The sequence below is a fragment of the Choloepus didactylus genome, chromosome 14 (assembly GCF_015220235.1).
Source record: "Choloepus didactylus isolate mChoDid1 chromosome 14, mChoDid1.pri, whole genome shotgun sequence".
Taxonomy (NCBI): domain Eukaryota; kingdom Metazoa; phylum Chordata; class Mammalia; order Pilosa; family Megalonychidae; genus Choloepus; species Choloepus didactylus.
This window is the reverse complement of record NC_051320.1, coordinates 76,234,410-76,262,256: the sequence shown is the minus strand read 5'-3', so window position 1 is coordinate 76,262,256 and position 27,847 is coordinate 76,234,410. Positions and strand designations below refer to the sequence as shown.

The window sequence follows — 27,847 nt, the reverse complement described above, 5'->3', positions numbered from 1 at the left end:
TAGGATACACACGTATACATTACAGCTTTTTATTAGAACTGATTTTTTAACATGCAAATTTTATTTTCATGGCTTAAATTTTCTTAGCCTTTTCAGAAGCAAGTTAAGAATGAGCTATTTAACCAATTGTCACTATGCTCAGTCACTGGTGAGGTTATAACCCACACCAAAATTGTGGCACATTTTGCATTGCAAAGCAATTAGTGAAACTGGGTAAAAGCCAATGTATAACCTTGCTAGAAACACAATTGACCAATGAAGCAATATTATGATAAATAAAATGAAAATAATAACCAGTACCAACACATCAGCTAGACTCCCAGATCCTAATGATTGTCTTAAAGTTTTCAATTACCTTGACCCTGGACAATGGTGCAGAAATATACAATGGCCAAAAAAACTGGAAACAGCCAGAACCGCATCTTTCACTGAAAAATCTTGATTTTATTTCCTGCTTTTTACATGGAGTATAGCAGCAGGCCTGAAAACAGAAAGCACAGGAAATTTTCAGAAGGCTGAAAGTGCAGTGTACATAGTTATCTAGGACAGGCAAATAAGCCAACATGGATTAGTAATGTCAGGAAGTAATTAATTCCCAAAAGCACTCTAAAATACAAACCGATAAAAGAAAGATTTGTGAAAACAGTGAGAATGCTTTGAAATACTTGGGAGAGAAGTTCAGAACGTACTTTGTGACACTTTTGTAGGGGCATAAATTCCCTAATGGAGAAATTCCAGAAGTTTACCCGAATTGAGCATTACAATTAGTCAATCGAAATCTCCTTGTCAGTAATGTTCTTCTTCCATCTTTAGCACATAAAGTTAAAAGTTCTACTATTTCTTAGTGACACATCCCAGAGTAATTTGGGCAGATAATAAAAAATATATTTACAGCCTCCCCCTCCTCAGCCCTGAGGATCTGAGAGAAGGTGCGGATGTGTTGGACATCCTCATTTGGACTGGTGTTGATGTTGTCACAAACATTGGGACTGGTGGTTTGATGTGCTGAGCCCTCGATCATGGGACTTGCCCTTATGAAGCTCGTTAGCCACAAAGGAGAGTCTAAACTTGCATGTAATTGTGCCTAAGAGTCTCCCCCTGAGTACCTCTTTGTTGCTCAGATGTGGCCCTCTCTCTCTCTAACTGAGCCATCTCGACAGGTGAACTCGCTGCCCTCCCCCTTACGTGGGACCCAACTCCCAGGGTTGCAAATCTCCCTGGCAATGCAGAATATGACTCCCGGGGATGAATGTGGACCCGGCATCGTGGGACTGAGAGTATCTTCTTGACCAAAAGGGGGATGCAAAATGAGACAAAATAGTTTCAGTGGCTGAGAGATTTCAAATGGAGTCGAGAGGTCACTCTGGTGGACACTCTTATGCACTATATAGATAACACCTCTTAGGTTTTAATGTATTGGAATAGCTAGAAGTAAAAACCTGAAACTACCAAACTCCAACCCAGCAGCCTGGACTCCTGAAGACAATTATATAATAATGTAGATTACAAGGGGTGACATTGTGATTGTGAAGACCTTGTGGATCACACCACCTTTATCTAGTGTATGGATGAGTGGAGAAATGGGGACAAAAACTAAAGGACAGGTGGGGTGGGATGGGGGGATGATTTGGATGTTCTTTTTTTCACTTTTGTTTTTTATTCTTGTTCTGGTTCTTTCTGATGTAAGGAAAATGTTCAGAGATAGATTGTGGTGATGAACGCATAACTATGTTACCATACTGTGGTCAGTGGATTGTATACCATGAATGACTGTATGGTGTGTGAATGTATTTCAATAAAACTGAATTTAATAAAAAAAAAGGCAATAAAAAGAGAGATGTATATTAAAAAAAAAAAGTTCTACTATTTCTTTATATTTCTTTATATTTCCTACAAAGCGCAGATGTAGAGCCTTTCTACTAGTGATCAAAGAGAACTTAAAAACAATTTTGCGTTATTAAATTGCTTTGCTTTCTCTTCACTGAACTGGATAATCTCCACTTTTTCGACCTTTTCTCGTGGCTCTTTTTTCCTAAAACGTGTATCTAAAAGTCTTTCAAGTTTTTATTTTAGATGTCTATGAAAAGGGAGTTACAAGAAAAAGAGAGAAATGGAAACAGGAGAAGGAAAAAAGGAATGGAAGAAGGGAAGGAGGAAGGAAGGGAGAATTCTTCCATGGTTCATCCAAAAATGTTCATTCTAGTCACAATAAAATTGATTGAGCGCTTAATATTTGTTAAGGCTATTCTAAGAACTTTCCAGATATACACTCATTTAACCTTCACAGCAACGCTTTGAAGAAGACATGATTAATACATCAATTTACAAATGAAGACAATGAGACATGGAGGAGCTGCCCAAGCCACAAAGCTAGAGTCAAAGCTTCAACCTACGCAGACTTCATGACCAGCATGGTAGGAAAATGTTCCCACGACATCACACTTTATATTACTTTCTTCTCATTTTCAAATATCTTTCTTTTTGTTCTAATTGCAAAAATAATGAATTTTAATTGGAAAGTGGAAACAGACAATACAAGAAAGCATGGCAAAGAATATACACTATTTTATCTATTTTTCACTTACTGAAGTGTGAACATTTTTGGATGACTTTAAATTTCAATATGTACAACAGTATGACAATTGATCATCTATTCTTACTTGGAAACTCAGATTGTTTCCAAATTTCCCTATTACAAATAATACCACACTTAATCCTTACTTGCGTCTCCTTGAATAAATGACCTTGATTTTCTTTAGGTAAATTCACAAATGTGGAACTGTTAGGTAAAACAAGGGGCATGTTTTTAAGGTTTTTGAAACATATGTACATGATAACCTGTAGAAAATTACAGTAATTTCCATTTCCATCAGCATTTTATATGAGTACCATGTTGCATCATTCCTACTATCAAAGGATAATTACTTGGAACATATGCTGATTTATCACATCATCTTAATTTAATTTTTAAATTAGCAGTAAAATACAACATTTTGTGTTTGTTGCCTATTTGTATTTTTTCTCATTGATTTATAAGAACTCTTTATATATTATTCATTTTAACCTCTGTATTGCAGGATTTTTCCCAGTCTGTTTATTGTCAAGAATGTTCTTTTGAAGTTAAGAAGTCTAAATTGATAATTTTCTTTATAGCTTCTGAGTCAATGTCATGGAAAATGACCTTTTCCACCCCAAGGTTTGTTTCTGGTTATCTTTGTTGTTGTTGTTTTGGTTCCAATTGTGAACAGAATCTTTCAACTCAATGTTATCTAATAGACTATTTTTTTAATATTGAGAAGATACTGATTTTTATTTATTTATTTTGTAATAGACCATCTTTCTGAACTCTTATCCAGTTCTATATTTTTTCAGTTGAATCTCTTGAATTTTCCAGGTTGATAATCCCATTATTTGCAAGTAATGAGTTTTCTTAAAATTGTATAGGTCAGGAATCCCAAAACAATTATTTTCTAAGAATGCCTCAACTATTTCACCATTAATTGTATTCCTGGCAATTGGACTCAGATACATTTTCTTTTTCATGTTAAAAAAAATTCTTCACTTATTAGTTTACTAAGAGTATTTTTCTATTAAGAATGGATGCTAAATTTCATCTTTGTGACTTTTCATCTGTCAAGATGTTAATTTTTTTTCTCTTAACCTTTTAATGTAATTAATTGTTTGATGGTTTCTGGCATTAATTAATCCTTGCAATACAGAAACAAATCCTACCTGTTCATGGTATATTATTGTTTTAGTAAACTGATGAATTTGTTTAGCTAATTATTTATTAATAACCAAAATTATATTATAGTTTCTTTAGAGGATTTTTGTCATGATTATTCTAAATTCATAAAATAAATTTTAAATCTTTCCATTTTTTCATTGTTTTGTAATAGTTTAAGTGGCATGAGAATGACCTGTTCTATGAAAGTCTATGAATAACTTTAGTGGGAAACACACATGAGCCTATTTCTCCTTTTGAAGCTAATTCCTGCATTTTTTTGTTGTTGTTGTTGTATGTAGATCTACTTAGGTTTCAAAATTCTTGGTTCTGGTTTGGATGTTTTCCCATAAAATTATTCTTTTGGTTTTGATTTTCAAAATTTTAGCACAGAGTTGTACTCAGTGATCTCTCAACTTAAGCTTTCTCTTTCCTGGTTCTAGCTCTATTATTAGTAATAAATTGCTGTGTTTCCAACTTCTCTCTTCTCTTTTGATTAGATAAGCTATAGATCTGTTCAGTTTGCGGGGTTTTTTTTTTAAGAACAAGGGTTTTTTTTAACTTATCAATATTACTTTTTGTTTTCTCGTTTATTTCTAGATTTATTAGTAATTGCTTTCTTTTGCTTTTCTACTTCTTTCTTTCATTTTCTGTTCTGTTTGTTTTATTGAATACTTAATTAATGTAAATTTATTCTTTATTTAATGCCATTAATTTGGCTCAGAATATCCTTTGACGGCATTATGTAAGTTTTAATTTCTTTTTTAACCCAAGAATTATTTCAGTGAATGTAACGAAGCCTAATTCTATGCACCTTCAAAGCAATATGACCTATGCACATAAATTGCTGATACTCTGGCTTTATTCCAGAGTAATATAACATATTCGGAGGAATAAATAGATTGCATATCCTTTGAGCAATTTTTCATTTAAAAATTTTTGGCAACCAGGCTTTTTATAATATCTGATGACAGTCTAGAGTGCAACTCTTTTGTATTGCCAATTAAGGGGCTATATGCTATGATAAACAGTCAAGTTAAGATCCTATAATGAAAATTAATAAAATTTCTTTTAGCCTGGTGGGCAGGTAACAGGGTGACTGGCAGATTTACTGGTGTCCTGGTGTGACAGAGCTGAAGCCTGCGCCCTTCATTTCAGATACCCTGTCTTCTTGCCTTCTGTCTACCTAACCCATACAATCTTGTTTTACTTGCCCCTGTGAGTTAGGGTCTTATGAATGCCCCAGAGTTTTAGGGGTTCAAAAAATATCTTCTCCTACCATCCTGCCACAGTTCCAAAATCTAATTGTTAAAGAATATTTGCTTTGAAGTATAACACTCACATTCTGGAAACTCCTTAAAATTCCAAATGGAATTGGCAATTCATTAAATCCTTTTTCTAAAAGAACAGGCAACACATTAGTGACTATTATCTATATAGCTCCTTAGCCTGGATTAATTTATTACAGATTAGCAAACCAACCATTTATCATGACCCAAAGGAAATGGGACATATGGTGGGTAAATTTTGATGAAACATAGGAGGAAAAACTCTGGGGCATACATAAGACCCTAACTCACAGGGGCAAGTAAAACAAGATTGTATGGGTTAGGCAGACAGAAGGCAAGAAGACAGGGTATCTGAAATGAAGGACGCAGGCTTCAGCTCTGTCACACCAGGACACCAGTAAATCCGCCAGTCACCCTGTTACCTGCCCACCAGGCTAAAAGAAAAATACAGCAACTGAATCACTCTGTCACCTCAGATGAATTATTCTTTCTAAGATTTTCTTTCCCAAACATTACAACACAAGAATGAGAAGAGGTAAAGAAACAGGCCACATTTGTCTTTTCAGCATGCATTTCAAGATCAGGAAACATTTATCATTTATAACATAATACTATTTTAGCAAAGGAGAAAAGCGCCCTTTGACAAACCACAGTCAAACCATACAGCCTTTCTCTGTTCTCATCAGGGCACTGCAGTTCCTGTATCCAGATGTTTTGAAGCAATAACAAACGTTTAACATTGGAAGTTAATCTGAGCTCCATGCACTTTAACTTAAATCAATCGGTCAATCAATCGATGCTATGCTCGTCTCGGCAACTCTTTTTTGAAAACTATTATTTATTCAGAAAAAAAAAATGTAGCCATTGCCTATCTTTAAACACTTCCTTTTTGTTGTCTTTTAAAAATTAGAATGACTAATACCATGTTGGGAGAAGTAGAGTTTTAGTTTTCCCAAGGTTTTCTGCCAAGTCCCCAAATTTTTGGACAGTAAAAGAGGGGCAAGAGAAGTCCTTATTCGTATTAAAGTGCCATGAGATATTTTAACATTTACCAAAATGTCAAAGTCTAGTTTGTTGAAACTTTGCCCAAAAGTCTGCACAAAACAACAAATAACTCTGCCTCAGCTTTTTGGTTGAAAACCATTATGCTAAAAATGGCTTCTTAGCTCTAAGTTCAGAAGGTATAAATCAAAATTTGAGAAAGTTGGTAATGTTTAGTACAGATTTTCTCAAAATACTGTTATAATTTTGCAATCAGTAATTTAAAACTTGCCCCATGAGTGCTAATTTGCTTTTCTCTATTTCATATGTTTGTTTTATTTAATCTTATTTGTACAATTAAGTCTACCAGGGAGCAAAGGCCCTGAGTACAAGCACTAAATTGCACATACAGGCAATCACTTAACTCCCAGCCTAACATCAGCCAGTTTATCAAAATTCCTTGAAATATTTATTCTAAAGTTTTTCTAAATCACTCATACACACACACACACGCACACGTACTTGTTCAGTCTGAGATACAAATATACACCAAAACCTTGGATAATGCTTTATTCAATTGGTGATAACTTACAAAAACAACCATAAATTTAAACAAAATTGTTGTTAGTCATATGGCATACCAGATATCCAGCCTAGGCCATGAGATAGATTATTTATACTACTGGAATTTTCATCATAACAATCATTTTTTAAGAATACTACTATATAATCAAAACACTGTTCTTGGTACTAAGAAAGATATAAAACTTCACACCATGTGATCCCTGGCCTTAGGGAGCTTACAATTTAACTGAAGAGGAAGACTGCAAATAACTGTATTGCAAAGCTCAATGAGGTATAAAATAGAACAGAGAGTTAGCACAGGTTGTGGTATGAATAGAAGACATAGGCAAGAAAACAGCTCAGCTGCGAATTTGGTCCTTGACTAACTGGCTTAAAGACTTTAAGATTCAATTTCTTTACCAATAAAATGGACAGGATAATATCTACCTTGTAGAATGATCATATAGATAAAGTATCTAGAATGCAGAGAGCTCTCAAAAAGTTCTAGCTAGGAGCATGTTAGTACAATGCATAACATGCTGAAAGAACTCAAAGAAAAGGGGAATGAAAACAACTAATTTTTTACTTGGTAGATGTTAAAGGAGGAAGGAGAACCAAGAAGTTTTGTCTCCTCCATCATATTTGAGACTAACTTGGAAAAAGGTTTAAGAAACAACCAAAAACCCAGATAATGACAAAGTCAACAATTATTTATGTGGGTGACACTAAGTACAATTTAGTGCTTGTACTCACTAAAGCCTTTGCTCCCAGTTAGACTTAATTGTACAAATGAGACTAAATAAAACAAAGATATGAACTAGAGGAAAGCAAATTAGCACTCACGGGGCAAGTTTTAAGGCATTTGAAAATACATTCTTATCCATTTTTATCATTTTTCAGATGATAGCTCTCTACGGGTTCAAAATAATCACCCATATGAAGACGTGAGAGACTTAAGAGCAATTCATAAGAAAAAGACTTAGCCGTTCTAGTTGACTAGTTCATGCAAAGAAGGTCTGAAAGAAATAGGGATGTTTAAGCACATCTTTAGCCTAGGAAAAATAAGAATCACATACATATTACACATGTCTTCAAATATTTGAGGAGCTTTCATGTGAAAGATAATTTTTTTATTTTTGTGCAGTTTCTGAAAATAGAACTCAAGTAAAGAGTTCCCTGTTAGAACTGCTTCTCTTTTACTAGAAGTTCAAGGGCAGAATCTCTTTTTAAGATTTACCCATAGATCTAAGATGGTGGCATAGAGAGGAGTGGAAGCTAAGTAGTCCCCTGGAACAACTAAAAAAAAACAGAAACAACTAGTAAATAATCCGGAATAACTGCAGGGGGACAGACGTGACCATCCACTCATCATACACCAACCTGAATTGGGAGGAATGCCCGAGATCACAGCATAAAATCTAATCCTATCAAGCAAAGCAAATGCCAAGAGGCCAAAAACAACAGAAAATCTTAATGCATATGATAAAAACCAGATGATATGGAGAACCTGATCCCAAACACCCAAATCAAAATATCAGAAGAGACACAGTACTTGGCACAATTAATCAAACAATCACAATTGAGGAATGGAAACATGGCACAAGATATAAAAGACACGAAGAAGACCATGGAACAGGATAAAAGGAACATAAAGAAGACCCCAGAAGAGCATAAAGAAGAAACTGCAAGAGTAAATAAAAAATAGAAGATCTTATGGAAATAAATTGTTGGCCAAATTAAAAAGACTCTGGATACTCATAATATAAAATTAGAGGAAGCTGAACAACGACTCAGTGTCCTAGAGGTCCACAGAACAGAAAATGAAAGAACAAAAGAAAGAATGGAGAAAAAAATTGAAAAAATCAAAAAGGATCTCAGGGATACGATAGATAAAATAAAACATCCAAATTTAACACTCATTGGTGTCCCAGAAGGGGAAGAGAAGGGTAAAGGTCTAGAAAGAGTATTCAAAGAAATTGTTGGGAAAACTTCCCAAACCTTCTACACAATATAAATACACAAAGCATAAATGCCCAACGAACTCCAAATAGAATAAATCCAAAAAAACCCACTCCAAGACATATTCTGATCAGACTCTCAAATACTGAAGAGAAGGAGCAAGTTCTGAAAGCAGCAAGAGAAAAGCAATTCACCACATACAAAGGAAACAACATAAGACTAAGTTGTGACTACTCAGCAGCCACATGGAGGCGAGAAGGCAGTGGCATGACATGTTTAAAACTCTGAAAGAGAAAAATTTCCAACCAAGAATGCTTTATCCAGCAAAACTCTTCTTCAAATTTGAGGGAGAGCTTAAATTTTTCACAGACAAACAAATGCTGAGAGAGTTTGCCAATAAAAGACCTGCCCTACTTCAGATACTAAAGGAGCCCTACCAACAGAGCAACAAAGAAAGGAGAAAGAGATACAGAGAATTTTAACAAACGTATGTAGAACCTTACATCCCAAATCACCAGGACACTCATTTTTCTCCAGTGATCACGGATCTTTCCCCAGAACGGACCATATGCTGAGACATAAAACAAGCCTCAATAAATTAAAAAAAAAAAAAAAAAAAAAAAAAAAAAAGATTTACCCATAAGAGATGTCATAGAAGGGATTCCTGAATTTGGCGAAGGGGGATCTGGACTAAATGACCTCAAAGATCCTTTCCAATTCTACATTTTTTATATCTTAATATCCATTTTATAAAAGGAGAACTTTACAGTCAATTGGTTGTCTAGGTCCTCTCAGGAATTGATGGAACAACTAGACAAGATGTAAGCATATAGACGATGCAAGCAACTCTATCAACTAATGATATTCATTGAACCCTACACCCAATAACTGCAGAATGTACAGTTTTAAGGGTCTATGAAAGTTTAGCAAAATAGGTCATAAAATAAGACTCAATAAATTTCAAAAGATGAAAACTTGCAGAGTATGTTCTATGACAATAACAAAATTAATTAGCAATCAATAATAATAAAATATCTTTTTAAACTCAAAATATTTGGAAATAAAACACCATGCTTCTAAATAATCTGTGGGTCAAAGAAGATAACAGAACAAAATTTAGAAAATACTTGGAAGAGAATGAAAACAAAATGATATGTCAAAATTTGCAGGATGCAGCTAAAGAATTAAAAGGAAACTTATAGGTTTAAATGTTTACATAAAAAAACACAAAATATTTAAATCAATAATCCAATTTTCCCATCAAAGAAGCTAGAAAATTAAGAGAAAATTAAACCCAAATTAAGTTGAAGTAAAGGGTTAATAAAGATAACAGGAAAAAAATCAAAGAAATATAAAACTAACATAAGTGAAAATCAACAAAGGTTACTTCTGTGAAAATATTAATAAATTTGAAAAACCCTTAGAAAAAGTGATCAAGGACCAAAGAAGGGAAAGCACAATTAACAATACCAGGAATAAAAGAAAGGATATCATTATAAATATCACAGATTTAAAATGAAAAGATAAAAAAGAAAAGCCATTAACAAATTTATGTCAACAAATCTGACAATTCAGATTAAATGAAAAAATTCCTTGAAAAACACACATATACATGTATACACATATATGGTAAAGGTAATCCAGAAATAGCCCAAATCTCTAATTATCCTTAACATTTTCTGCAGATTTTCAAAAAAATCTTCAGGACTAATCTGGATACTCTAGAAGAGCTATTGATAGAATTAAAATCTCTGGCTAGCCCAAGACTAAAGGTTATCTCCTCTCTAGACTGTAAGCTCCTTGATGGCAGAAACTAGATCTTATTTATCATTATATCTCTAGCACTAGCCCTGTACCTGGCTTATAGTATATATTCAAGAATATAGATGCTCATTTCATATCTATAATTTTACTTAGATTTATTTTCTCCTTTCTCTTCTCAAACTCGATTATTTTTAAAGTGTCCATCACTTTCTTTTTTTAAAATTAATTTTAATTTTATAAGTAATATATGAATACATTCTTTTAATTTCCTCTAATTTTGGGATTGTTTTCCATCCTTTTTATCATGTAAATTTGGGCTCCCCTCATTTTGCTTTTAAAAGATTGAAAGCTGAATCAATTCACAGTGATTTTTGTTTAAAAGAGAAATATTAAAGAAAAGAAGACAAACAAAATTGTAAGAAGAGGAGAGTAGAAGAGAAAATAATAAAGAAAAGGATGAGAAAGCAGAAGGGACAAAAAAAAGAGGGGGGGAGAGAAGAGAGAAAAGAAAATAGCATAAAAGGCAGAAAGGATCCAAGATCACCTCCCTGGCCAAATAATCCAAGAGCTGTGCTATTCAAAGTAGCTAGTCAGTGAACCATTTGTTATTGGTCCACAATGAGACAAGGAGCTTATGCCAGAATGTAAAGCAATGCATTGCATGGAAGAGTATTATGAAAAAAAATCTCAGCTGAACTTACTGTGTGCTTCATGACATCATGGACCACATCATGGTGTAATTTCCTTATCTATAACCTCAGGGACAAGCAACAAGTACTTTGTGGATGGGCACCAATCAGTGGACCACACTGAGTAGCACTGCCCTAGATCCATCAGCAAGCAGGCCTTCCAATGGTACTCATCTCATCACAACTGTACCAAAAGACACCTCAGTGGGTAGTTTAATCCATGATCAAAAATTTTCAACATGCATACTAGACAATGAACAAATATATATTGATTTAATGCTGCTGAAGGATGGAGGCTGATGTGTGCAGTTGCACAGCTGAAGCGCTGCACTCTCTGCACTTGACCTAGGGGATGAATAAGGCTTAAAATCAGCAGGCACTCTGCTCTCCAAGTTGTGTGCCCCAGTGCAAAGCTATGTCATCTGGAGGAAAGGATGCTGTTGTCTTTTCCTAGTTGCATAGTCCATTCACCAAACCACAGGCCCCCCCAAGAAGACTTTTTCTAATTCACAGAAATATCCTGTGTAGGTTAACATCAGGCCTGTGAATGACTCACATGTAAGGGATTTAACCGGAAATCAGCCTCAGAAATGCAGTTGGTCAAACAGTCTTAAACTAGATGCTGTAAGTTCTGTTTGATAGAAGGCAAATTGGAGTGACAGCTTCTTGACTCAGGAATGTCCCATCATCTGGCTTCTCTCTCTCTCTCTCTTTCTCTCTCTCTCTACTGATGTAGAGCTGCTCTTTGAGGAAATGGAGGTATTATTTTTAACTAAAATCTATGTCTACAAGCAGTAAAAAGGAGCGCTGCATGCCTCAACTTAGATATCTCTTCCTTTTGGAAGGCTTCCCTGATTCTCCCAGTCTGGGTTCGATGCTCCTCCTGTGATTCCTACAGTAGCAATCTTTGTTTTCCATTCTGTAGCACTTAACACTGTATTGTAATTGGCTATTTGCATTTCTACCTACCTACATGCCTACTTCTGTATTCTGAGTACTCAGCACAGTGCCAGCACTGGCAGGGGGCAGACCTGGGAAGTGGAGAAAGGAAGGAAGAAAAATACCTGCAGTAGAATATTGGTTTAGACAGACCATTTGCTCCTCTTTGAAAAGCCAAGATAAAAAGCCACCTAGATCCAGATATTTAGTCAATAAAGGGCCCCCAGTGGCCCTTTTTGGTTATAGAAATATCCTAAGACATTTTGGCTGACTTAACAAAGCCCAGCCTTCCTCTAGACAATTTTCATAAGCAACGCAGGTAATTGCTGAGGGGAAAGAGACCAAACATTGCTCCCTAAAATTCAAAGTTAGGGACCCCTGCCAGTGTAGTTCCACCAAAGGCCTATTGGCAGGAAAGCATGAAACAGTTGATATAAAAATCACCTTGAGGAAGTGTGAAGTCAGCTATAAGTTCTAACTTAGAATATACTCAGCTGTCAGATTCCCCATAGACTCTCCTTTCTACTCACACCATCACCTCAAAAAATGGAGCAGAGGAGGGGTAAAAGGAGGAAGGGGGTGGTGAGAAGAAGAAAAAAGTGGGAAGAAGGAGGAAGGAGAAGCAGGAAAAAGGATCAGATGGGCTAACTTATCTTAGATCTTAAAACAATCCAGTAAGTATTGCCAAACCCATTTTCTAGATAAGAAGACTGAGATGCAGAGGGGCTAAGGAACATGTCTAGAGGCACAAAAGAGCAAGCTGAGATTTCACCCATAGCTGTCAACCAACCATTCTCTGTTTCATCTACTAGATTGTGTGGCCTCAGTTTACAACATCCTGTCCAGGTTATCACCTCCCCTACCCCACCATCAAAGAAGCAGTTGTGACAGTGTCCAATGAGATTTGGATTCAAATCTGTGTACTGTAGACATTCCTTAATCCTGCTTCTGTCACTCACTGAGTTTGTGATCCCAGCCAAGGTAATTTCTTTTCCTGAAGCTCATGTGATCTTATCTCTAAAAGAGGAATAATATTTACTTCCCCAAGTAACTGGGAGACTTAAGTGTGATTCTGAAAAGGAAAAGGGCAGGTACCCAATAGGTTCTAAAAACTATGCCAGGACCCCCACCACACACACTCACACCCCTCATTCCCTCCGGAACAGGGTGGGACTGGGTTCACAATCAAAGCTTAGTGTATAGAGAAGAGTAACTGGAGCCCTGCCACTTCTCATGTGCTTATACAAGAAGCAAGAGGAGAACAATTGTTTTCTTGACATCCAGCGCTATCCGAGGGCAAATCTGCCAAGAAGGAAGTTTGTTTTTGTCACTTTTCTTTAAACTTTCTTTTTCCCTCACCCCCATTCCTCTCTGTCTGTTCTCCTCCTTCCCCTCTGCCAACCCCCAAACATCTGTCTCATTTACCAACGAACCTATTCTCAACCAACTGTCATAATCCCAGATCATTTGTTAGCTCAGTGGTTCTCAAAGAACACCTTTCCAGCCTGCAGCAATTCAGGAAGGCTCACTCATCCTTCAAAGGAATCTTAAATTGCACACCACAGGCCAGGAAAACAGCAGTCATTTGGATGAGTTCAGATAAAAGTGGCTGCAAATGTGACTCTGGAATCACATAACTGTGGAGAATGTCAGCTAAAAATATGCATAAATTCTTTGCATTTTACTAGGTGACACTTGAAAGTATTTAAGATCCAAAGAGAGCACATCCCAAGGTCCCTTTGTGGTAGGCTGAGGGCTTTGCCCCATTGCTTCTGAAATCCACTGGTTTGTTCTGCTCATTCTAAAGGCCAGCCCGGGCTGATTCTGGAAACCAAGACATGTGTGGAAGGCCCTGAAAGCTGTCTGGAATCCTCAGCTGGACCTTTAGCAGCAGGAAAAGAGCCAAAGGGCTCCTCCCATTAATACTGAAGCCTATCCAAAACTGCTCCAGGAATTCTGATTAATTCCAATGAATCCTGCCCAAGGAATTACTGAGAGGCCTCACCGCAGTGTGGCTCTTTCCTCTCAAAGGGACCCCCAGGAGGTCATGGCTGCAGTGGAGGTTCGGGTTGATCCTGATTCAGGGATCCCCAGGCAGAAGGAGAGGCCACCCAGCATTTAGCAAGAGGGTTTAAAAAAAAAAAAAAAAAAGGTATCCTGCACATCCAGGACAAACCTTGAAAACATAATGCTAAGTGAAAGAAGCCAGGCACAAATGACCACACACTCTATGATTCCATCTACAGGAAACTAAGAAATGTTCAGAACAGGCAAATCCACAGAGATAGAAGGCAGGTCAGTGGTTGCCAGGGCTGGAGAGAAGGAATAGGGTGTGACTACTAATATGTACAGTTTCTTTTGAGGGTGATGAAAATACTCTAAAATCGTGATGATGGTTGCACAACTCTCTGAATGTACTAAAACTTATTGACGTGTACACTTTAAATGGGTGTGTGAATTATATCTCAATAAAGCTGTTTAAAAAAAAAAAAAAAAGAAAAGTATAAGGTATCCTCTGGGACCAAGCCATGGGGTCCAGGTTCAGGGAAAATCCACCCAACTTGGTCTTCTGAATAACCAAGAATCTCAATGCTATTCATCCATTCATCCATTCTAAATTTACCAGTGAGTTCCCTGGGTCCAGAATTGGATTTGAACAGAGCCTCTTCATCACATGCTGCTACTAGGAGGTCCTCCCCGCCCTCCATTGGGGGGGGGGGGGTCCCAGGGCTTTTAAGAGCTGGGTTTCAGGAAAATTCATTTTCATTTCTGCTCCCCACAGAGCTACCAAAGTTACACTCCTATTTCTCTTGTCCCTGCTCTCTCACCCCCCTTCAGATACTGCCAGCAGCAGATTCTCCAAAACTTGGAAAGGAATTGGGGCTCTCGGAATCCCGACTCTCACTAACAGCTCCAGAAACCATTTCCGGGAAAATCCAAAAACTCCATTTGGACCCTAAGAGAGGATCCAAAGCCTGCCCAAATCTAAGCAAAGGGGGCGATCCACAGGCAACCCTGAGCTAGCACGCCACAGGAAGTGCTTCCCACAGAGGATCCAAAAACCCAGCGCCAAGATACAAGCGCCTGTGTTCCCGGGCTCGCTGGCGGCGTCCAGGCGCTGGCCTGGGATTGAGGCCACTCCAGCGGCCCCACGCGGGTTCCTCCTGGCCGGGCCCTAATCCTGTCCCGCCTGTGCGCACTGCGCGCCAAAGCCCAGCTGGGCTAGATGCATCTCTGCTCCAGGAGGCTTGAAGCAGAGAAGGATCCAGAGGGATAACAGAGGGGGTGCGAGGTGGGGATGCGAGGTGTGGAAAAGTCAGGGCGGAGAGGACCATCCAACATTACAGCCTGGTTGTGCATCTCAAGGCCATAACCTCCCTTTGCGACTTGGATACCAAAGCAAAACGCGCGAAGCATCCCGGTTTCCTGGCGCAGAGATGTGGAGGAGAGGCTGCGGCCAACATCCTCCATCAATGCGCTTTGCCTGGTTGCTCCCCGGTTCGTCTAGCGCCGGGTCCCCAGCCTCGTCCCCCATGATCTCCATCAGTTGCTCTCCCAAGTCACAGCAATAAAATCTGAATAAAAACAGTGTGCTTTCTATACATGTAACGCCCGCCAAAACAAACCTCTAAGCCTCTTTCCCAGCAGATTGTCGCCTTTAGCAAAGCCCCTTCTGCCTGGAAATGCTGGAGCCGCCACTTTCCCGCAACGAAACCCGACTCCTTCCCGCCACATGTCCAAAGCACCCAAGCACCTGAGAAAAGGGGAGGTCCCATGCGCAGGGGAGCAACACAAGGCACTCCACTGTCTCCATCCTCCTTGTCCAGAGACCTCCGCAAAGACCTCCACCACCCCATCCCACCCCAACGTCCCCGGGTCCTCCTAGCTGTGCGTGCAGAGAAGCTCCGAGGTAATGCATTACATCTGCAGGTGGCTAACCCTCTCCACTTTTCCTTCCTCACGAACAGACTTTTCAAAGGACAGCCGGGGAAGAGAGAAACTGGAACTGACCTGTGCAAGGCAAGATTCCAGCCTAGGTTGGGGAACCCTCGGCGCCTTGGTTAGATCCAAGCTCCGCGGCGAGTTGGCTCTTGGCGGCCTACGGCTACTCCGGCTCGCGTCCCTACGGTTGCCCTTTTTAATTAGCTGCTCTCCCTCTCCCTCTCCCGCTCCCGCTCCTTCTCCCTGCCTCCCGGAGCTGCCTCCTCCTAGCCAGCGCTTCCCTCCCGCTGTGCGCCCGGGATCTGATAAGAGGAAAGGAAGGCCCTCGAGCAGCCAATTATAGAGCGGAAGGTGGCCGCGGGGGGCGGGAGGGGGGCGAGAGGCAGGCCTAACTTTCTAACGTTCCCCACTTTCTCTCCTCCCCTTCTGCCTCACCCCCGCCCACGGGAGATGCTGGGGACCCCGCCCGGCGCTGCCCAAGCGCCCTCCCAGACCTGGCGGCCACCCCAGGTGCACGCGGCAGCCGAGTGTGAAGCGCCAGGAGAGAGCTGCTTTCACCCCTCCACTCCGACCGAGGCTAGGGGGGCGCTCCTAAGCCAGGCCCCGCAGCGGCTTTGGGAGGTCTCGAGCCCTGCGGCTCGCAGGTGCTGTGTGCCCAGCCCCAAGGACTGGCCTTGCCTTCCCGCGTCAAGGGGCCTGCGCTCCGGGGGCTGGCACTCACTGCAAAGGTCTGCTTAGGTCGGTCCCCCGCTCCTCTCCCTTCCTCTTCCGAATCAAGGACCAAAAGTTGCCAAAGCAGCGGTGCTCAGACTTTGCAAGATGTTACCAAGACCCTAATTTTGTGAGAAAATACGTGATAGCCTTGTTAAAAAAAAAAAAAAAAAGACATTTCACCACCAACAAAGGAGTGTTGGAGAAAAGGGAGAGGGCAGGTGGTCCTCTTAGAGAGCCCCCGCACCTGCTTCCATCATGCCCAGCTGAAGGAGGGCCCGTGACGTTTGAAACCTTCCAAGGGGTCCTTCCGACTTGGTAATCGTCCAAAACTGCCCTTAGCCATCTGCTCTGCTTTCCCCGCACTGGCGTGTGTTTGCAGCCCCTTGCCCATGCTCTGAGCTTTCCGGCTGGTGCTGCGGTGGCTGCGTGCAAAGGGCCGGCTCCGACCCCGCGTCCATTGGTCTCCTTCCGGACTGGCCCCAGTTCAGCCACACCGCGCGGCCGCAGCAAGGCGCCGTTTTGATTATGCACTTCACTAAAAGCAATCATTTGGGGTCAGGCGACCAGCGCAGCTTTTTAGGAGACTGGCTCCAAGTCCAGGGGCTCCAAACGCAGAAACAGTAGTGAGAAGGGTGCGAGCGCCACCTGGAGTCTACGCGGGTGGGTCGGGAACAGGGCTGGAACTGAAAAGATCCTCTACCCTATCTAGATGGAAGCGCTGAGACCAGAATTCCTCAAATGCAGCATTTATTCCTGAAGACACCTGCCGCTTTGGTTAAATTTCCTTTCTAATGTCCTCCATTCAAATTCCTAACACCCTCATAGTCTGTCCTCTGTTTTCGGAATCTACTATAAGTTTTTCTTGTATTTCCCTTGGAGGAGGTAGCTGAAAGTTGGCACATAATTTTAGGCATGGGGGGAAAGACGCACCAATGATAGAAATATAGAAAAGTGGAGACGGAGGCTTTCCTGGTGATTTTAAAATGTGAAATATGTGTACAAAACTCCATATACCACAGATAGACAAACATAATATTTGTTCAATTAAAATCCTGTGGGATAAATGTGTGTTGCTTTTGTAATCATATAAAATTAGTCTTACTTTTAAAAATTCTAACATTCTTCCTTCATCTTTTTTAATTTTTTGAGTGCTTGCATTTCACTTTAAATGGTGAATCAGGGTAGCTGGTTTCAATCAGTCTTCATTTAATTGAAGTTACGTGTGAATTTCCATTCCTTACAGAGCGTGTTTACTCAATGTTTATCTTAAAGTCAGCCCCTTGGAGTCTGGGTAGAGCTCTGAGAACTGAATCATAGAAACAAGACCTGAAGATCCCAGTAAAGGCCTCTCTTCTCAATCAAAACATATGAATATCGGGGGCCTTTCCAAAGATAACCAAAAAATTCCACTCCCTCAGAAATTGATTCCAGAGTTCCACAGTCCTGAGTTTGTGACCTGACTGTAGTGTTGAGCATCTCTCTCTAAGAACTTGCACAACTTTGTTTCCCCTTTCCCCTCAGTCCTCTGAAAACTGGAGGAAGACTCCAGAATCAGATAAGCCTGAGTTGAAACCCTGGCTCTGCCTCCTGCTTGCAACTTTGGGGAGGTTATTTTACCTCTCTAAGCCTATATCCTTATCTGTACGAAGGGGGTGCTTAGTCATATCTCAGAGGATTGTCATGCAGATTAAATAAGAAAATGCATCCATAGATCTGACCCATAGTAAAAAATTAATAATGGCAGCTAGTAATTAGCCTTTATTCCAAGTCCTCATGCTTTGATGCAGTATTGGTAGACTTTAAAAGTCCTTGTATCCCTCCAAATGGGACTCTTCCCATTCTTCCCATTGCATATGGCTATGCTCCTTTTAGCTGCCCCTTCTGGAAAATTCTTTTAATATTTCTCAACAGAGGTGCTGTTGGCATTTTGAGGGAGGGGTTAGAGTTCCTTATTATGCTTGACTGCCCCAGACATTGTAGAGTACTTATCATTCCTGGCCCCAGTGACCAAATTTCAGTAGTGCCCACCCCATCCCCTTATCAGGCAAATACCAAAAGTTCCATCAGACATCCTAATGTGCTCTGTAGTAAGTCATGGTTTTCAGCTTAATGAGTTGTTTACGGTTCTACTCCAACTCCCCTGTAACAGCCAGTTGTGATTTTCCCCAGCCCAGCATCCATTCCCCCCTTTTTTAGTAGCAGAAGATCCATACTCAGCTAGTAGGCAGGCACCAGCTGACAATAATGTGCAATAACCATGACCCAAGCTCCCTGCTCCTATGCCTACTCCACCCTTCTGACTACCCCGTTCTCACTCCTAAGACTCCCAGTATTTGCCATGATCTTGCAACGGCACAGAGGATTAACCCCCAGCACAGCAGGGGACTTTCACTACTCTGCTCCACAGTCAAGGGCCACTGTCCTTTCTAACCGATTGGTGTCCCTGGCAAAACACGTGTTAAATGCTTTGTATCTAACCCTGCGGTAACAGACCTCCAAGTTCCTTTGGGAAATTACCTCTACTGCATTGAGTGAGGTCGCGGTGGGACTGCAATTCAGGATGCACTCTTTTCCTCTAGCCAAAGATGGGCATAAGCTGTAAACTAGGCCAACCAGATACCTTCTCCTTCAAATGTATGTATTAAGTGGTGAGACACAAGGGCAGAAAATATGTTTGCTGCATTTTCATCTTGACTCATCCTAACAATGAGGCTTGAAGGAAATAGCTCCGTATACCCAGATCCAGCTCTAACATCCAGCAGGAACACACCAATACAGTTGCACTGGTTGTTAAAATATTTAAATGTCTATGTGCCAGTTGGTAAATAGCTGTAGTCCCATGCCCCCTTGAATTCCCTCTGTACCATCCCCTTTCTGGGACCACTATCTCTTTGATTCAGCAACTAAGGAGTTAACTCTTGGTTCAGCTGAGGGCCTCTAGATCTTTACTCAGGTGTGGCTACCGGCGTCCATTCTGATTGGGCTATACCTTTGCCATTCTCATTGTTCAATCTCTTGGGTATCAGCCCTGCCCAGATATCCAGATCATCTCTGGCTCCTATCCTTCCTGAAGCCAAGTTACTCAGCTTTTGTCCCAGTTCCATGAGCTACTCCGTTTTTGCCTGATCTTCTTTCTTTCCCAGTTAACCAAAGAACCCTGACCAAGTCAACCTTCATTTACCAATCCTGAAGCTGGGACAAAGGATGTGAGAGAGCTTGTCCAAGCTTACCCCAAATGTTAATAGCAAAATCAACCCCAGAATTCAGAGCTTTCCCCACTATAGTGTGCTGTTCCCTTAATAAACAATACTGGCAATACCTTCCAGGCACGTACAGGATTCCTTTACAAAGTGCATTCAACTACATCGAACTTTTTTATTAATACATCAGCTCTGCAAGGTAAGGATCATTCCAGAGGTTAAAATCATATTGTTGAATTCTGGCCTTTGTGGTGCTCGAGTACCCCCCTTCTCACAATAGCCTTTCATGTACTTGAACTTGTGATTAAGACATTCCTCATCTTCTCGGCTCCATGGCCCAGATCAAAGTCACAACCTTAAAAGCAGCCTAGTTTTTCATGTGTGACAGCACTCTGTCAGTGTATGCATGTTACATAAAAGGTTCTATTCATAGTATAATAGGGCTGGAGCAGGCCTAAGATTTTATATATATCTATACATACATACGCATACACAACCCCTTCCCTTCACAAATGAAGAAACTGGAGGCTCAGTGAATTAAATACCCTGTCCAAATACCCAGAAAAAGTCAATGGCAGTTATGAATACACTCAACATCATCTGACCCATAAGCCAAGATTCTTTCTGTTAATAATAATATCATAACAAAAGGATTCTTTACTGAAAATCTTTTAGTTACCAACATGCTGGAAGAGTTCACATGGATTATTTCAATATTTAAAATTGTTATTAAAGTAATTCATATATAAAATTTTAAAAATCAAGCAATACTAAAAACTTGTTTAAAAACATTGTCTTGTTCTCCAGAAGTAACCACTTTGACTCTTTTAGCAGTTTTCATGTTTTTCCTGGCATTTTCAAATTTCCTTATTTCTAAATAATATGCTTGTGTTGCTACGGGCTTTTAAATTAATTTTAAACATCACCTATTTTCTATTACCATAGAAGAGGGAATAGCTCTCTTATGCTATCTTCTCATCTTCTATCTTCCCAATATTAGATTGCAATTTTTTGTTAAATCCCTATTCAGCATTTACATTCATATGCTATGCAAACATTATTCATATAAAGGCAACAAAGTGTAATATGATTGTTCCCTTTCTTATTATTAGTTTTTTCCTGAAATTAATAATTGCCTTACTTTTGAATTTTCCTAATTTTCTTTTCCTGTTTACCAATTATTTCTATTATTTCCAATTGCATCTCTGTACATTTTCCACAAGGTCACTTATAGCAGATAATATATTTTTTTAAGACATCCTTCCTATTCTGGGGAAGTTTTTTCTTTAGGCCCATTGCTCAGCTGTCATCTGGCTTTTGCTTTGTTACCATACTTGGAATTTCCTCTGCCTTTCTCCAAGATTGGATTCCCTGTTGCCTGCATATCATGTTTTCTTCTTTGTTGGTATATTCCCTTGTTTGGGTTGTATAGGTCTTCCTGAATTTTATGTGTTATAAAGATGGTTTGACAGCATCAGGCATTGTGATGACAGCCCTCAACATGCCTGGTTCTTGAGTCAGATTGCTTCAATCTGAGTGGTTCCCCTTTACTCCTGGAGCACAATTTTTATTCCAGAGGCCTCGCTACTTCTCTCCTGTGCTAGAGATCTGCACAGGATCTGCATGTCTTCCTATGTCTCATTTTACGTCCTCATTTTGAAGAAGGACCATTGAGTATTCTTCCTAGGTAGGCACAAGAAAGAGGGAGATGAATTTCAGGGACTTTGTATGTATTTTACCCTCACATTTAATTAATAGTTTGGCTGGACATAGAATTCTAGCTTAGAAATAATTTTCCTTCAAAATTTTGAAGGGATTGCTCCCCTGATTTCTTGCTTCCAGCATTGCTATCATGATCAAGAAGCCGTTCTGAATTTCCATCCTTTCTGAGTGAACTGACTCCCTCCCTACTTGTTCTCCCTGGGAGCTTGTAAGGTCTTTTCTTCGCTATGTTCTGCAACTTGACAATGATGTGCTTTGATGTGTGTCCACCTTTATCCATTGTGCTAGGTACTCCATCGACCCTCCCAATTTGGAAATTAATGCCTTTCATTTCTGGAAAATTCTTTTTAATCATCTTAGTAACGGAAGTCTACCATTCATTTCACTATTCTCCATTTCTGGAACTCCTATTTTTCAGACAGTGGACCTGCAAGACTTCCAAGAATGATGCGTAAATCATCATTCTTTTTTGTTCTGTTTCCTTTCCCTTTGTCATTTTGCTCTACCTTCTAAGAGATTTTGTTGCTTTATCTTAAAATTTTTTTATTTAGTTTTTATTTTCTCCTACCCTATTTTAATTTCTAAGAATTCTTTTTTTGGGTGGTGTTCTTTGAATGTTATTTTTAAATAGCATGATATTCTTATTTCATAGGCACAATAGGTTCTCTCTTCTCTTTGAAGATATTAGTGAAAGATTTTTTTCTTAACTTTTCTTCTCTGCATAGATTCCATGTCTTCCAAAAGGCTTTGGTTTTTTGTTCTGAACTCCATATTCTATGTTAGAGGCTTTACTTGGATTTCTGCTATTCCTTAGTGGCCTGCTGATTATTAACTATGAGCAGGTATCACATGGCTCAAAAAAAAAAAAATGTGTGCCTGTGTGTGTGTGTGTGTGTGTGTGTGTATGTGTGTGTGTAGAGGTGGGGGGAGAAAGCAAATGTGGAAAATGATAATCAGTGAATTCAGGTGAAGAGAATATAGGTATCCTTTACACTAATCTTTCAACTTTTCTGTAGGTTTTAATTTTCCAAAATAAAAAGCTGGGGGTGGGTGGGTAAAAGGAATATAAACATAGAGTGGGAGACTTAAAAACTGAAAGTTGCCAGTATGGACAGGGCTTTCTGGCTTTGCACTGCGAATGACTCAGCAGGCCCTTTGCTGAGAAGACCTCAGCATCAGGGTCTTTCATCTTCCCTCCCGTCCTGGCTGATCCCCCAAGCACACCCTTCCAGTCCCCTGCCTGGAGGGCGCAGTTTGGCTGTCATTGTGTGGGTGCTGACAAAGGGATGACGGGACTCTGCGTTCAGCACTTGGTGTGCAGAGGGCCTCTTAGTCCCTGTGTTTCCAGAACCACACTTGTATTCTCCACTGTGCAGGTTGATCTCCAAGCCTAAGACTCTAGGTTTGATCCTTTACAAAGGATAATCCCCCCAGTGTTCCACCAGGATATAGGAGTGTGGAGACGAGCAGGGGAATTAGGGACCTAACTCCTCAAACTTCCACCAGATCCTCCTTATTTCAGCACCAACCTTTATCCCAGTGGTACTGGCACCACCTTGTGAAGATTCTGCGGTGTACATTGGGTTGTCAGCTTCACACACTGCTAGTTAGGATCCGGCTTTTTCTGGTCTGCTATATCGGTTCCCATTTCTTTTCTAGTCTCCAAAACTGTGTTGCCTGATGTCTCCCTCTTGACACCCCCATCATGTATTTTGAGAGGATTGGGGGCAGGACAGATCCCGTCTATTCAAGCTGCTCTCTCAGCCAAGAAGCATCTCAAAGACCTATGAGGCGGGACGGTTAAACTCCCCATTTCCAGAGAAGGGGACTGAGGCAGAGGGAGGAGATCACCAGGAAGTTAGTAAGTGGAAGAGCTGGAACTCAAACCCAAGGTCACTGTGTCACCACCGCCAATATCCTTAACTCTGCGCTTATCTAGCTCCCTCATTCATGTTGTTTTAGTCAACTTAAATTCGTGTTGCCTATACTTTCCTGTATTTTGAGGAGAATTGAATTTTCTGAGGAAGCCATAATAATAAACATCCCCAAAGAGCCTAGTAAACCTGTTACCAAATGGACAAGCTGGGCTGCTAAAGGGGCTTATTCTGGCTCTTCTTGCTGTTGTCCCCATACAGAGTGGAGTACTGATTCCTCCAAGGCTAGCCTCAGGCCTCTGGTGAGCCTTCTTCTGAGAACCACAGACAGAAAACACTTCCAGATAATAGACACCTTCCAAGCCTGAAAAAAATAGTTTAAAATATTATCAACAGGAGCAAAACTTTAAACTAGAGGAAAGATGCTCCAAGGTGACATTTCAACTATCAGCCTTGGGAAAATTTGAAGAAGGCCTGAAGGACTTCACTGAATACATTTTAGATTTTCCATGGAAATGAGAGTGGCACAGAGGAAGACAGGGAGGGAGAGGAGAGGAGAAAATGTGGGAAACAGGAGGCAGAGAAAAGACCATGGAAGTCTGCTCTCTCACAGGGAGAAAGGGGAGAGCAGAAAGGCAGAGAAGGTAGAGACAGAACCTCATTTGGGCCTGCAGTGTTAGAAATTACACTACACCGCTTTAGCAAACAGCCTCGCCAAACTTTTTTCTTTCTTATTAGCCCTGTTGTCCATGTAGGTTGTGGTTCAAGTTGATATTTCTTCTTATCAACATCCTTTGAAATGTTAATTACGTGATGAAACTCGTTCTCAGATTTGTCACTATTCTGATCCCAAACCCTCAGATGAGCTCTTCTGAAAATCCACCCTGGGCCACCCAACCGAACTCGTGTCTCCCCTGCAGCGGCCTCAGTTCAGAGGCTCCAGTGAAATCGAACTGAGGACTAGTCAGCCGGTGGTGTCCCTGCCCCTCCAGGACAGTGTTTCTTTAAGGCTGTCCAGATTGTGTTCTTCTCAGGGTTGGTAACCACTTTACCTGTTTCCTTAGCATCTAACACAGGGCTTAACATGCATTATCAGCCCAATTCATGTTCACTGAATGAATGAATGAGCAAACCACAACTTTCCCGTAGAGCACCACAATTGTTCAGAGTTTGTGTTCAACTCCAGGTGCCTGCCCACACAGGCTGGGTGACATTGGCTGTGCTATTTAGGATATGCCACCTCATGCATTCATTCAACAAATATTTCCTGAGTGGCAGGTACTGCTGGGCTCTGAGTGTACAGTGGTAAATAAAACAGGTTCTCGGGACTTGTGGAGTTTATAGTCTGATGATACAAACAAACCATAACAAAACTTGATGTGCTCTGAAGGTAGCAGTATGAAGGCGTGGATGGATATAAGAAATGTACTTAGAATGATCATGAAGTATGTAGCTAGGGAGAGCAAATTCGTTTCACACACATCCCTCACTTGGTCTGAACCCTTCAATGCTGCATCATAATAAAAAGGGTAAACTGTCAACAAGTTATCTTAGAAATAAAGTACTTCCAAGTCTGCTTCAACCTAACTTTCCTGTCTATGTCCACTTATTTCTTAGACAAACTGTATAGTGCAAATTAAGAGTATAAGCTCTAATGCCAGACAGAGCTGGACGAGTTGCCTTATTCACATCCTACAGTGGTACCAATAGCTACTGCTTATCATGTTCAGGAGATTTTAATTTAATAAGGTATAAAAAGCTCTTCTATTACTTAGTAAGCACTTCCTAAAATTGACTCTTAGTATTATTCCTGTCCTCTGAACGGCATATGCATTTTCTTCATTCTGCCCTTTGTCTGATGCTGTGCCATCTGAATACTTTTCTCACTCCTAGCCACCAAAACAGATCCTGACCTTCCTTCAAATTCTTGCTCAAATCCATCCTGGGTAGAATTTGTCTTTCCCTCCTTTGAGCTCTTACAGTAATTATTGTCTATTTCTCAAAATAAAAAAATCATATATTACTTTGAGAGATCTATTCTATTGCTGTCAGCTCTGACTGATGTGTTCTTTCTTACCTGCCCAGGTAGAATGTCTGCTTCCCGGGAGGTGACATCATATAGTGGTTCAGAGCATGGATTCTGGCACCGAGTTCTGACACCACTAATAACTTCAGACAAGTCACTCAACCTCTTTGTTCCTCAGCTTCCTAATCTGTAAAATGGGAATGGTAACAGAACCTGCTTCAAGGGCTTGTTGTGACCACAAAAATGAAACAGTCCATCCCCTTATTTAAACCATTAAAGCTCTTGGAAGAGTGTCAGGCACACAGTAACTTCTCACTGTTTGCTATTATTTACTGTGCCAGATACTACTTTGTATCCTCTACTTTTTTTTATTTCAGGTCTTTTTTAATACCAAGTTCCTATTATATATGTGTGCATGTAAAATTCAGTCTTATGAAATTACAAAGGAAAAAAAATCCCTGGAATAAACTATAAATATTTGCACAAAAAAGAATCCTAAATATTCAGACAATAATGAGGAAAAGATATGTTCTTCTGACTAATTGGTAATATGTACCTTTTTTTCACTTCAATCAAAGTGGATGGGGTTCAACTTGGAATGTTACTTCACCTGATATTTCGAACACTGTTTGAAACACTGTAAACACTTTTAAACACTTCCATTAAACACTTCCCTTTGAAAACCAGAGAAGGATCCAGGACCGTAAAGGGTTAGATATATTGCTTGCCTAGAGGAAGCCTGCATAGGGACCCAGGTGTAAACTATGGGAGAAAGGCTGACAAACTTTCAGCTCATTCCAAACCTCCTGTGAGGTGGACTTGCCAAGTCTGATCTGTCAGCACTTGTGATAATAAAATAATTCATGACAGGCTGTGATGATAGAATTGAACAAGATTTGAAAATCTTTTCTTACAGGACAAAAATGCCTTTTCATCTAGGAGACTTCAAATCAATAATCAAATAAATTTATCAGTCTGATCTTTGAAATGAGTAAATGTCACATCGTTGATTTACTACTGCTATGCAATTTGTATTTGTTTGCAACACTATAAGAACTTTTAGTACTAAAACCCAAACATATAGAGGGAAAGCAAATAATTCTGAGGATTAGTGTGTGAAATTCTAATAAAGCTGGATTATGTTTCAGAAAGCAATTCTCTTTATATATTATCAATATAGCTTACACATTTACGCAACTGAACGTCACTATTAAAACCACTATTGGTCATCACCAAGTCTGTGGGGCTCTCTGAAAGAAAGCAATTGATTTGGATGACCTTATACAGTCTTTCCTTTTTTTTTTTTTTTATAATTTTATGATATATGCAAGTGGAATTTTTCTGGAGTCCCAAGTGTATTCTTTTTGTTTTTCCAGTTTTTTTCATTTGTACTACAGCAGCTGCTTCTACATACAACTAGTCTTGTTGGAGTGGCATTTTCTGACACATTTGCCAAAAAAAGTCCTGTTAATCATCTCCTTAGAGGCCATGGTTCATTGGTTTCCACACTAAATTTCTGTCTGTATACTCCCCTGATCAATTCTAGAAAAACCCATTAACGAAAGAGTCTCTAAATGAGTTGAAAGCTGTGAGATTCTTCATCTGGAGGTAGTTATGTTTCCTATAATGAGGTAGTGGGAAAAAAATGAGAAATCATTCCAGCCAGGGGACACTCCTACAAAATAATGAAATCATCTGCTGGAAAGTGTTTGGGAGATGAACTCTTGTGTTTTCTGCTTCCAGACAAGACATCATCTAAGCCATTTCAACCCCTCAAACTACCCTCAAAGTTTTGGAAGGCTCCAGTGAAGGAGAACATCACTCTTCTACTACTTTTCCAGTGATACCCTTAATATTGGAGAAGGCCTTTCACTCCTAGAAACCAAATCGCTCTACAAAAGATACAAGCTATACTCAATTTATTTTGCCTGGAAGCCAAAAATATACTTGGTTTTATATATCAAAAAAGACTTTAAGTCAAAGCTGTTAAATTGTAAAACATACTCAAATGGCTTTGGAAAACACTAGCACCAATATTAAATGCTTCATTTCAGACTTATATGATTTTTAAAATCATTTTTTAGCCAAGTAATTCATGTTCATTATAGAAAAATTATAAATGGAAAGAGGAAAAGAAAAAAGTAAAATCACCCATAATTCAAATTCCTTGAAACAGCCACTGTTAACATATTTGTTCTAGTCTATTTCCTCTGCATATAATGGTCTATGTGAATACCTTATAATGATGGGATCATACTTTTTACAATTTTGTAATTCTTTGTTCTCATTGACTACTATACCAACACCATTTTTCCATGTTTCTAAATTGATATCTAGAATAAAATTTCAGTTAATTTTAAATGTATTTGATGTTTTAGAAATCAACTTATTAGATGATAGCCCGAGTACTCTTAGCAACTTTTCCACTGAAAACAGCCAAAAAGCTACAAAACATATTTA

The 27,847-nt window shown here is 39.7% G+C and overlaps 1 protein-coding gene across 3 annotated transcripts in view; it reads right to left on the bottom strand.

The window, feature by feature from the left end:
* COL14A1 (collagen type XIV alpha 1 chain) overlaps positions 1-16,083 on the bottom strand; it is a 206,602-nt gene extending 190,519 nt beyond the window's left edge. For all 3 annotated transcript variants that reach the window (XM_037803228.1, XM_037803230.1, XM_037803229.1), the window contains exons 1-2: positions 15,921-16,083; positions 356-481 (exon numbers count right to left, since the gene is read on the bottom strand). In XM_037803228.1, the coding sequence (XP_037659156.1) occupies positions 356-422 (67 nt within the window). In that variant the 5' untranslated portion in view covers positions 423-481; positions 15,921-16,083. The remainder of the gene's footprint in view (positions 1-355; positions 482-15,920) is intronic.
* Between the last annotated feature and the right edge of the window lie 11,764 nt (positions 16,084-27,847).